This window comes from Salmo trutta, chromosome 25, assembly GCF_901001165.1.
Source record: "Salmo trutta chromosome 25, fSalTru1.1, whole genome shotgun sequence".
Lineage (NCBI taxonomy): Eukaryota > Metazoa > Chordata > Actinopteri > Salmoniformes > Salmonidae > Salmo > Salmo trutta.
The window spans coordinates 13203200-13215773 of record NC_042981.1 but is presented as its reverse complement, the minus strand read 5'-3'; the positions used below and the strand labels follow the sequence as shown (position 1 = coordinate 13215773).

The 12574-nt window shown below is 44.8% G+C and overlaps 1 protein-coding gene across 1 annotated transcript in view; it reads right to left on the bottom strand.

The window, feature by feature from the left end:
• The window catches only part of gphna (gephyrin a), a 140672-nt gene that overhangs the window by 37448 nt on the left and 90650 nt on the right, over positions 1 to 12574 (bottom strand). The window contains exon 9 of the mRNA XM_029712562.1: positions 9649 to 9780. Within this exon, the coding sequence (XP_029568422.1) occupies positions 9649 to 9780 (132 nt within the window). The remainder of the gene's footprint in view (positions 1 to 9648; positions 9781 to 12574) is intronic.

The window sequence follows — 12574 nt, the reverse complement described above, 5'->3', positions numbered from 1 at the left end:
AAGAACTTTAATTCTGGGCTGACTTTGGTGACAGTTTCTCACTTAATTTGTGACAAACGCTCCTAGCTTTGAAGAGGAGTGCCACACAACTGAATACTGTTGTGAATAGAGTTTGGCCGTTTTAAATTGTGTATATTATGAAATAAAATACGTTTTTTTTCAATTATCTTGTTGATTGATGACCAACCAAGAGCATTGAGCATGACTACAACAGAAGAACCATATCTCCACCTTAAAACAATCCTTGCTGCTTTGTTCTGTGCAATCTGCAGCCTCCTAATGTCACTTGCTGATGCATTTCCCCAAACCACAGAATAGTAGTTCACCTGACTCCCAATTCATGCTTGGGTTGTTTGCTTAAGTATCTTTCCTGGTAAATATTTTGCTATCCTTCTGATCTTGCAAGCAGTTTTAATATTTTTTTTAACATAGATGAGTTATTTGAGACGACCATGATAAGCAGTTGTCTAGCTGCACTCCCAATAGTTTGGTTTCTGACACTTCCTCAAGTTGTACTCCCCCCATACTTAATTGTATCCCATGCTGTGTGGCCTTTCCTGGTGGAACAGACCAACATAACCTTGGTTTCCTTGGTGTTCAAAACAAGATTGTTCCGGCAAACCCACTCCCTGACATTTTCCAAATCTTCTGGTAGAGTTTGCTATACCTGTGGAACCGATTGTCTTGCTGTATAAATTGTAGGATCATCTGCAAATATAGTAGCTTGAGTTTCAGATAAGCCATAAGGAAGGTTGTTGGTATATATTAAGTCAAAAAGTGGCCCAAGGCAGCTGCCCTGCGGTATTCCACAGTTTAAAGCATGAAGGGAAGAAAATTAACCTTTGAAATAGGTGGACAGTTTCCTGTCAGTTAGATATGACTGTACCCAATTCAATGCTACCTCCTTAAAACCATAATGCATTAATTTTGTCAAAATTATTTCATGACCCACGAAATCAAATGCTGCACTAAAATCTAAAAATAGTACACCCACAAACCTGCCATTATCCATAGCATTGAGCCACTGGTCAGCCATGTCAACCAATGCAGTGGTAGTGGAATGTTTTTTGCGATAAGCATGATGATTGGCTGTAATCAGATCATTCTTTTCCATGTACTCCCATATTTGTCTACTCACAATACCCTCCAATATCTTACTGAGTGAAGGGAGTAGACTAATTGGTTGACTATTGGCAGGAGTAATGGGTTGTTTGCTGTCTTTCGGAATAGGAGACAGTTTAGCATGCTTCCATTCATTTGCAAACATCCCCTTTTCCAGTGACTAATTAAATATGTATTTCAGTGGAGCTGCAGTCTGGGGAGCAGCATAGCGAAGTAAAACATTGTCCATAAGATCATAACCTGTACATTTACCATCGGGTAACGACTTCAATAGGTTCAACACCTCCTCTACTGACACCATTTGTAGACTAAAAGAGCAGGTCTTGTTGTTCATAATATGATCATCAATCCATTAGACAATAGCTTGTTTGGAAGAATGGGTGTTTACATTATCGCTCAGTAAATACATTTTCTTTGTTAAAAAATCAGCAAAATGATTGGCAATATTAGCTGGTTTTATTATTGTTCTCCCGCCAACCTCCACACTAGATGGGCATGATGAGATAGATGTACCAAGTAAACCCTTAACTGTATTCCATACCTTTTTAGAATCATTTTTACAATCAATAAAAGCATTTTTGTAAAATAACGTTTTTCTTACGATTCAATTTAACTGCATAATTACATAGTGTTCTATAATTCTGTTCATCAATTTCTAGTTTAGAAAGAGGGGGAGAGAAGGGGTGATAGAGAGAGGAGGAGGAGGAGTGAACATCAAGCTAATTCTGGGTGTGGCTGTATGACCTAAATCATGCAGGTAGCAGCTGTATGCTGGCATGGTGTGTGTGTGAAAGTATTGATGTGAATGTGTACCGCATGCAACTCTGTCAGGGCAGAAAGAAAGGAGCTTGAGTAGGTTAGACAGTAGACGAGAGCAGAAACAATACACTGCTTTAAACGGAGACAACAAAGAGAGCATGGAGAGAGGAGTGACAAAGTGAGAAAGAGAGAGAACAGAGAAAAAGAAAGAGAGAGACAAAGGCCACATATACTGTAGAGCCAGGAAATATATTCAGAAAGAAAGATAAACTCAGCAAAAAAATAAATGTCCTCTCACTGTCAACTGCGTTTATTTTCAGCAAACTTAACATCTCGGAGGACCTGAGCCCTAGGACCATGCCTCAGGACTACCTGGCCTGATGACTCCTTGCTGTCCCCAGTCCACCTGGCCGTGCTGCTGCTCCAGTTTCAACTGTTCTGCCTGCAGCTATGGGACCCTGACCTGTTCACCGGACCCTATCCCAGACCTGCTGTTTCAACTCTCTAGAGACAGCAGGAGCGGTAGAGATACTCTCAATGATCGGCTATGAAAAGCCAACTGACATTTACTCCTGAGGTGCTGACCTGTTGCACCCTCAACATCCACTGTCATTATTATTATTTGACCCTGCTGGTCATCTATGAACATTTGAAGATCTTGGCCATGTTCTGTTATAATCTCCACCCGGCACAGCCAGAAGAGGACTGGCCACCCCTCATAGCCTGGTTCCTCTCTAGGTTTCATCCTAGGTTCTGGCCTTTCTAGGGAGTTTTTCCTAGCCACCGTGTTTCTACACCTGCATTGCTAGCTGTTTGGGGGTTTAGGCTGGGTTTCTGTACAGCACTTTGAGATATCAGCTGATGTAAGAAGGGCTTTATAAATACATTGGATTTGATGTGTAAATATTTGTATGAACATAACAAGATTCAACAACTGAGACATAAACTGAACAAGTTCCACAGACATGTGACTAACAGAAATTGAATAATGTGTCCCTAAACAAAGTGGGGGTCAAAATCAAAATTAACAGTCAGTATCTGGTGTGGCCACCAGCTGCATTAGGTACTGCAGTGCATCTCCTCCTCATGGACTGCACCAGATTTGCCAGTTCTTGCTGTGAGATGTTACCCCACGCTTTCACCAAGGCACCTACAAGTTCCCGGACATTTCTGGGGGGAATGGCCCTAGCCCTCACCCTCCAATCCAACAGGTCCCAGACGTACTCAATGGAATTGAGATCCAGGCTCTTCACTGGCCATGGCAGAATACTGACATTCCTGTCTTGCAGGAAATCAAGCACAGAACGAGCTGAATGGCTGGTGGCATTGTCATGATGGAGGGTCATGTCAGGAGGAGCCTGCAGGAAGGCTACCACATGAGGGAGGAGGATGTCTTCCCTGTAACGCACAGTGTTGAGATTGCCTGAAATGACAACAAGCTCAGTCCGATGGTGCTGTGACACAGCGCCCCAGACCATGATGGACCCTCCACCTCCAAATCGATCCCGCTCCAGAGTACAGGCCTCAGTGTAACGCTCATTCGTTCGACGATAAACGCAAATCCAACCATCACCCCAGGTGAGACAAAACTGTGACTCGTCAGTGAAGAGCACATTTTGCCAGTCCTGTCTGGTCCAGCGACGGTGGGTTTGTGCCCATAGGTGATGTTGCAGATGATGTCTGGTGTGGACTTGCCTTACAACAGGCCTACAAGCCCTCAGTCCAGCCTCTCTCAGCCTATTATGGACAGTCTGAGAACTGATTGAGGGATTGTGCGTTCCTGGTGTAACTCGGGCAGTTGTTGTTGCCATCCTGTACCTGTCCCGCAGGTGTGATGTTCGGATGTACTGATCCTGTGCAGGTGTTGTTACACGTGGTCTGCCACTGCGAGGACAATCAGCTGTCCGTCCTGTCTCCCTGTAGCGCTGTCTTTGGCGTCTCACAGTATGGACATGGCAATTTATTGCCCTAGCCACATCTGTAGTCCTCATGCCTCCTTGCAGCATGCCTAAGGCACGTTCACGCATGTGAGCAGGGACCCTGGGCATCTTTCTTTTGGTGTTTTTCAGAGTCAGTAGAAAAGCCTCTTTAGTGTCCTAAGTTTTCATAACTGTGACCTTAATTGCCTACCGTCTGTAAGCTGTTAGTGTCTTAACGACCATTCCACAGGTGCATGTTCATTAATTGTTTATGGTTCATCGAACAAGCATGGGAAACAGAGTTTAAACCCTTTACAATGAAGATCTGTGAAGTTATTTGGATTTTTACCAATTATTTTTGAAAGACAGGGTCCTGAAAAAGGGCCGTTTCTTTTTTTGCCGAGTTTAGATATATGTAAAGAAACAGATGCCAGATGGATTCTCTTCTTCCTGTATACAGTAGGCACTGAGGACTATTCCCCTCTATCCCAGCCTTCACTAAGCACTGAGGACTATTCCCCTCTATCCCAGCCTTCACTAATCCCTGAGGACTATTCCCCTCTATCCCAGCCTTCACTAATCCCTGAGGACTATTCCCCTCTATCCCAGCCTTCACTAATCCCCGAGGACTATTCCCCTCTATCCCAGCCTTCACTAATCCCTGAGGACTATTCCCCTCTATCCCAGCCTTCACTAATCCCCGAGGACTATTCCCCTCTATCCCAGCCTTCACTAATCCCTGAGGACTATTCCCCTCTATCCCAGCCTTCACTAATCCCCGAGGACTATTCCCCTCTATCCCAGCCTTCACTAAGCACTGAGGACTATTCCCCTCTATCCCAGCCTTCACTAATCCCCGAGGACTATTCCCCTCTATCCCAGCCTTCACTAATCCCTGAGGACTATTCCCCTCTATCCCAGCCTTCACTAATCCCCGAGGACTATTCCCCTCTATCCCAGCCTTCACTAATCCCTGAGGACTATTCCCCTCTATCCCAGCCTTCACTAATCCCCGAGGACTATTCCTCTCTATCCCAGCCTTCACTAAGCACTGAGGACTATTTCCCACCAAGTGGACCAGCTGGCTAACACACACGCACACAGTGCGACCACATACATACACACACACGCAGACAGATACACACGAGTGCACAAAACAGCCACGGGGCTTAAACCGTGGGTGTTTATTTGTGAGCGCGAGTGTGTGTGTATGTATGTGTGAGAGGCTGAGAGAGACAGAAAGAGATGACTGTGCCCGAGTAATAATATATTAACTCAAAGCTAATCACACACACACAGGTGTTTTATGAGACAGTGTGTGATAGAGGATCAGATGTGTGCGTAGGAGTGTTAAGGTTTACAGGGTCTGTGGCTGCACAAGGCTGATACTGTAAATATGTAGAATATAAACTCTTTAATCACAGGGACTGTTTCAGAGTGGAAGACCTTGTCCTTCTTCATCATACTCATCACTGTTTCTCTCTCTCCTTCACATGCCTCGCTTTCGCTCTCTCCCTCCACTGTTTCTCTCTCTCCTTCACATGCCTCGCTTTCGCTCTCTCCCTCCACTGTTTCTCTCTCTCCTTCACATGCCTCTTTCTCTCTCTCCCTCCACTGTTTCTCTCTCTCCTTCACATGCCTCTTTCTCTCTCTCCCTCCACTGTTTCTCTCTCTCCTTCACATGCCTCTTTCTCTCTCTCCCTCCACTGTTTCTCTCTCTCCTTCACATGCCTCTTTCTCTCTCTCTATTATTTGTTGGCAAGCCATATCTACCGCTGTACAGTATACTATATATATATATATATACATACATACATACATACATACATACATACATACATACATACATACATACATACATACATACATACATACATACACATATATATATATACATACATACATACATACATACATACATATATATATATACACACACACACACACACACACACACACACACACACACACACACAGTATATAAATGTTCTTGACATAAACACAGGTGAGAGAAGGAGTTTTACGGGCTACCCTTGAGCCAACAAACCATCCAACCCTCTCTGCATACAGTATTCTTGTTTCACCCCTGGTTCCCACGAGACCAGACTTCTCTTTCCCAGTATCTCCCTCTGTCTCTCACTGTTGACAGCCTCTGTTTAAAAAATCACAATGTCAGAGAAGCTAGAGACAGGGTTAGGGCTAGGGCTCTGTAGGACAGGGGGCTGAGGTCATCACTGAATCACCTCTAAACACTCAGGGATCTAACGGTCAGTCTGTCTCTCTTCTGTAGCCACTGACTGACTGACAACGGTCAGCCTAGGCAACCAAGGACTGGTTTGCTTCAACAGCTTACTTGTTTCAGCAAGGAGCAAGTACGTTTCGAGCTTTGTAAAGAGTCAATGTTAACGCGGAAACAGACTCAACTGCACGAAAGCCCGGCCGTCCCGCCTTCAGTCAGCTGTTTGTTTATAAAAAGTTATCTTTTTTTAACGGTTATGCAGGTTATTTTATTTTCATGACGGTGTTCATCCATAATCGTCAGTTACACGATTATACGGTAATTGTGCCAGCCCTACATAAATGTGACAATATAATTTAAGCATACCATAGGGTGCAATACACACGTTGGAAAACTGCACCATTGAGAGCATCTTGACTGCCTGCATTAGCGCCTGGTATGGCAACTGCTTGGCATCCGACCGCAAGGCGCTACAGAGTGTAGTGTACACGGTCCAGTACATCACTGGGGCTGACCTCCCTGCCATCCAGGACCTCTATACCAGGCGGTGTCAGAGGATGGCCCTAAAAATGGTCAAAGATACCGTACCCCTGCACACCGACTCAGTACTGGTACACCGTGTATATAGACTCAGTACTGGCCCCCCGTGTATATAGACTCAGTACTGGTACACCGTGTATATAGCCAAGTTATTATCACTCATCGTGTATTGGTTCCTGGTGTAATTATTTTTCTCTCTGCATTGCTGGGAAGGGCCTGCAAGCATTTCACAGTTAGTGTACACCTGTTGTTTATAAAGCATGTGACAAATAAAATCTTATGTGATTAATACACACATTATCATTCATACCGAGATGATGGGCCTTATAGGGCTGTGAAGGAGAGGTGAGGGGAAGAGCAGGTGGAAACAAACATGAAAGCAAGAACAGAAACAAACCCCTACAAAGAGAAGCTCCGCTTGTTTCATTCTGTTGTAACTTTAATGGGTTACAGAGTTAATGTTTAAGTTAATTCATTGAGCTGTATCTAAAGATATTTTCTTTACAGTTAGTTACATATGTAATTGTATTAGAATTTGTGTGTTGGAGATTGAGAGAACTACATAATGCTTTCCAGAATGCCTTGCGACAGGAGGTAGAGAGAGAACGCGCCAGTTATGTCAAGTGATTATCCTGACTTTTCGCTAGCAACCAACTTTTATTGTTTTGTAGAATCTAAAGTTGTTAAATGTAATGTGAACAAGTATTATTACTAAAAGAAGCTTTCATTTCAAACCCGACGTCCCGAGTCATTACTTTGAAGACAGTTATTCTATATTTTGGTGCCGAAACCCGGGAAAAGTATGAGCTGCGACGAAGATTGTAGGGATGAAGCGGCTGAAATGGCTGAGGAGGAACGTCGGCATGAAGCAGAAAGAATGAGACGAAAGCGGGGTACCATTCGATGTGCCACAAAACGGATTTTGAATCAGATTGACGTGGAAATAACCCAGTCAAATTCGGATACCGATCACTTGAGTACATTGATGGAATTGCTATCAGCTAAGGAGGACAGCTTGTTTGAACTTGATCGTGGAATTGGACGGATTGGAGGTGGAGATTGCATGCACGGAGGATTACAAAGAGCGCGTTATCATGCTGAAGAGCCGTGCACAACGAGTGATAAAGAAAAAACAGGACCTCAATCCACTACCAGGGTGAGTGACGCTAACTCAAACAGATCACAGAGACAATCAGTAAGGCTACCAACGTTGATTATTGAGAAATTCTATGGAGATGTCATTATGTGGCAGCAGTTTTGGAGCCAGTATGAGACCGCTATTCACAACAATGATTCAAGTGTAATAAAGAGACGTTTACCTATCTGAAAACATCTCTCACTGGACTAGCTGCAAAGGCAGTAGCAGGACTGATCTTAACAGACAGTAACTTTGATGATGCAATCGCTCTGCTCAAGAGCAGATTTGGAAGGAAAGATCTTGTGATTAGTGCTCACATGTCAAAGCTGCTGAATCTCACTCCTGTGAAGAAATCCTCTGACTTAAATGCATTGAGGCAGCTATATGATCAATGTGAAATTCAAATTAGAAGCTTGGAATCACTGGGTGTAGTGTCAGAAACCTATGGAAGCCTACTATGCCCAATCTTACTGCAGATGATTCCAGAGGACATAGCTCTTGACTATAGTTGTCAGAGGGGAGTAGATGATGAATGGAAAGTGGCTGAGATCGTCAGTTTCCTACAGAAGGAGGTTCAGAGCAGGGAGAGAGCGCTACAAATGACAAGATCATGCAACCAACAGAAAGAGAGCAAACCATGGAACAAGTCATGCTCCTCCAATGACATGAAAACAAAAAGACCCAACATGCCATCTGCTGCGGCACTGCATACAGCCAGCCAGAAGGAACAAAACTGTCTATTCTGTGACAGCGCAGACCACAAATCAGAAAACTGCCCTGACCACAATATTGCTACACGCAAAGAGAAACTAAAGAACATGGGAAGATGCTTTGTATGTTCAGGACAGAAACACATAGCAAAATTCTGTAAAGTCAAAGATGTGTCATGTGCAACATGTGGAAGCAGACATCACATTGCTGTGTGTACCGGTAAGAGGAGTGAGGTGCAACCCCCTACTGTTTCTGCAGATGCTGTTGTTTCCTCAGTTATTCCCCATTCAGTGAAGATGAAACCAGATGGACAGAACACTGTGTTGCTACAAACGGCAAAGGCATGGGTAGAAGGCCCATCGGGCAGGAAGATAGCTTGTTGCTTACTAGATGGAGGCAGTCAGAAAAGCTTCATACATGGAAACCTTGTGAAGGGCTTGAAGCTACCAGTAATCAGACAAGAGGCACTCACTCTTCACACGTTTGGCTCCTCTGCTCCAGCAACGTCCCAACGCAGTGAAAGTCATCTTGGAGAATGTCTGGGACAAACAGCAGAGAATAGAGATAGAGGCAATTGAAAGCCCACAAGTGTGCACAGCTGTGATGAAGGTTCCTGGTGAACAGATTCAACATGAGCTCAATAGAACGGGACTGCAGCTCGCAGACTTTCCAGGAGATGACAACGATCCGGAACTCTCTGTCCTGATAGGAGCAGACTACTACTGGCAGATAGTATCAGGCAGAGTGGAGCGACTGACGGAGACGCTGGTTGCTTTAGAAAGCACCTTTGGATGGTCGGTGCAGAGACCCGTGTCCATGTCAAGTGTCGCCGAGGCAACCTGCATGTTCATCCCACTTGATGAAGACACACTAGTCTCCAAACCACTGCATGCATTCTGGGAGCTTGAGTCTCTGGGTATTATAAGCGAGAACACAGAACCCAGAGGAAAACGAGGCTCTATAGAAATTCGAGGAAACAACCACCTTCAAAGATGGGCGATACCACGTGGAGTTGCCATGGAAACGAGAAATGCCAGAACTCCAAGACAACTATAGAATCGCCAAGAAACGGTTTGAAGGTCTGAAGAAAAGACTGAAGAAGGATGTGACGTTGTACAGCAGATACAATGAAGTCGTTGAGGCCTACTTACAACAGGATATGGCAGAGGACGTGCCCAAGGACAAAGGATCAAGCGCAGACAACGTAAAATACTACTTACCTCACCATGCAGTACTCCGAGAAGATAAGGTGACGACCAAACTGAGAGTGGTGTTTGATGCCTCGTCCCATGAAGATGGAGTTCATGGGAGCTGTGATTGGAGAGAGACTAGCAAACAACCTGATGACCACACTGAAAATGGAAGAAAAACAGATCAAAATGTGGACAGACTCGATGATTGTGCTGCATTGGATTTGCAGCTCAGCTCAGAAATGGAAACAGTTTGTCGCGAACAGAGTGACGGAGATCCAGTCCTTGACCAATCCAGAGTCACGGTCACATATTGAAGGGAAAACTAATCCAGCCGACCTCCCTACAAGAGGACAAACTGTTCGAAACTTGACACAGAGCGAGCTATGGTGGAATGGACCCAGAATTCTGACATCACCCAATCAGTCCGAGGAGACTGATGATAACAAGGTTCCAGAAGAGGTAAATACAGAACTCAAGTCCAGTTGCCAGGTTACTGTACAACTCGCAGCAAAGAGCACAGACATCACTGAACCTGTGTTGGAGCTTGAAAGGTACAGCAAACTGAAAAGAGTGTTCAGAGTCACTGCCTGGATAAAGAGATTTATAGCCAATGCTCGTACAAACATAAAGATGCAAGGTGAACTGACTGCTGACAAACTGTTCGATGCAGAAAAGTACTGGATCAAGGTAACACAACAACAGTTTTGGACAGGAGATCAAACTACTGAAGGCAGGAAAAGGCCTAAACAATGACTGTATAATCAGAGAACTGAAACCGTTCTTGGACGAACACGAACTACTCAGTGTAGGAGGAAGACTGCAACAGTCCAACTTCACATTCAGAGAGCAGCATCCATGGGTTCTGCCCAACAAGTACAGATACTCAGAAATGCTGATACAGTACCACCATGAAAAGGTGATGCATTCTGGAGCAAGAGACACTCGTACAAATCAGAGAGCGATACTGGATCTTGCGTGCAAGGCAGCTAGTCAAGAGCACAGTGGCAAGATGTATAGTGTGCAAGAGATTCAAGGCAAGGGCCGGACAGCAGGTCACTGTGCCTTTACCAAAAGACAGAATAACTGAATCCCCACCATTCGAAGTCACAGGTGTGGATTTTGCAGGACCGCTCTATGTGAAAGAAAATGGTTCTGTGAAGAAGTCATACATTGCACTGTTCACTTGTGCTGTAACCAGAGCAGTGCATTTGGAACTGGTCTCAGATCAGTCAACAGAGACATTCCTGTTAGCTCTAAAAAGATTCATCTCAAGGAGAGGATTATGCAAGGTAATCTACTCAGACAATGCAAAAACGTTCAAGAGAGCTGATCAGGACTTGAAAGAGCTGTGGAAGGCAATCAAAGAGCCCCAACTCCTGGTGTTCTTCTCAGAAAGGGGCATCACCTGGAGGTTAATCGCCGAGCGAGCATGCCTGGTGGGGCGGATTCTGGGAAAGACTCGTCAGGTTAGTGAAAACATGCCTGCGAAAGGTTCTTGGGAGAGCTTCACTCAACTTTGAAGAGATGTGCACAGTCCTGACAGATGTTGAAGCTATACTAAATTCTAGGCCTCTGACCTTCGTGCACAATGAAGTGGATGAACCACAACCCCTGACCCCAGCACACTTCCTGGTGGGTAAAAGAATAACCTCTCTGCCTCCAAAGCCATTTCCAGCTGACACTCAACACCCAACGCTAAACAAGGAGGAAATGACACGCAGATGGAAGTACAGGCAGAGACTTGTGACCAGCTTCTGGAACAGTTGGCAAAGAGACTACTTGCTGGATCTAAAGTCAGCACACCACTGTGACACACCACAGCCCACCCCACTGAAAGCGGGTGACGTTGTACTCATTGGAGAAGATAACACACCCAGACAAAGCTGGAAACTAGGAAAGATGGAGGAACTGTTTCCAGGCCGAGATGGCCTAGTTAGGTCATGTTCAGTTCGTACTGTTTCAGGGACTTTGTTGAGGAGACCTATTCAGTTGATTTACTGCCTAGAGATTTAGATGAACACAGAGGATGTTGTAACTTTAATGGGTTACAGAGTTAATGTTTAAGTTAATTCATTGAGCGGTATCTAAAGATATTTTCTTTACAGTTATTTACATATGCAATTGTATTAGAACTACATACATATTTTGTTGTATTGGTTAGTATTGGATTACGCTTTTGACTGCAAGTTCCAGAATGCTTTGCGAGAGGAGGTAGAGAGAGAACGTGCCAGTTATGTCAAGTGATTATCCTGACTTTTCGCTAGCAACCAACTTTTATTGTTTTGTAGAATCTAAAGTTGTTAAATGTAATGTGAACAAGTATTATTACTAAAAGAAGCTTTCATTTCAAACCCGACGTCCCGAGTCATTACTTTGAAGATAGTTATTCTATACATACCTATGAAACACCTCACCAGGTGGAGACAGATACAGCCTTCCCCTATGGAACACCTCACCAGGTGGAGACAGATACAGCCTTCCCCTATGGAACACCTCACCAGGTGGAGACAGATACAGCCTTCCCCTATGGAACACCTCACCAGGTGGAGACAGATACAGCCTTCCCCTATGAAACACCTCACCAGGTGGAGACAGATAGAGCCTTCCCCTATGAAACACCTCACCAGGTGGAGACAGATACAGCCTTCCCCTATGGAACACCTCACCAGGTGGAGACAGATAGAGCCTTCCCCTATGAAACACCTCACCAGGTGGAGACAGATACAGCCTTCCCCTATGGAACACCTCACCAGGTGGAGACAGATACAGCCTTCCCCTATGGAACACCTCACCAGGTGGAGACAGATACAGCCTTCCCCTATGGAACACCTCACCAGGTGGAGACAGATACAGCTTTCCCCTATGAAACACCTCACCAGGTGGAGACAGATACAGCCTTCCCCTATGGAACACCTCACCAGGTGGAGACAGACTCAACACAAATTCAAGACGT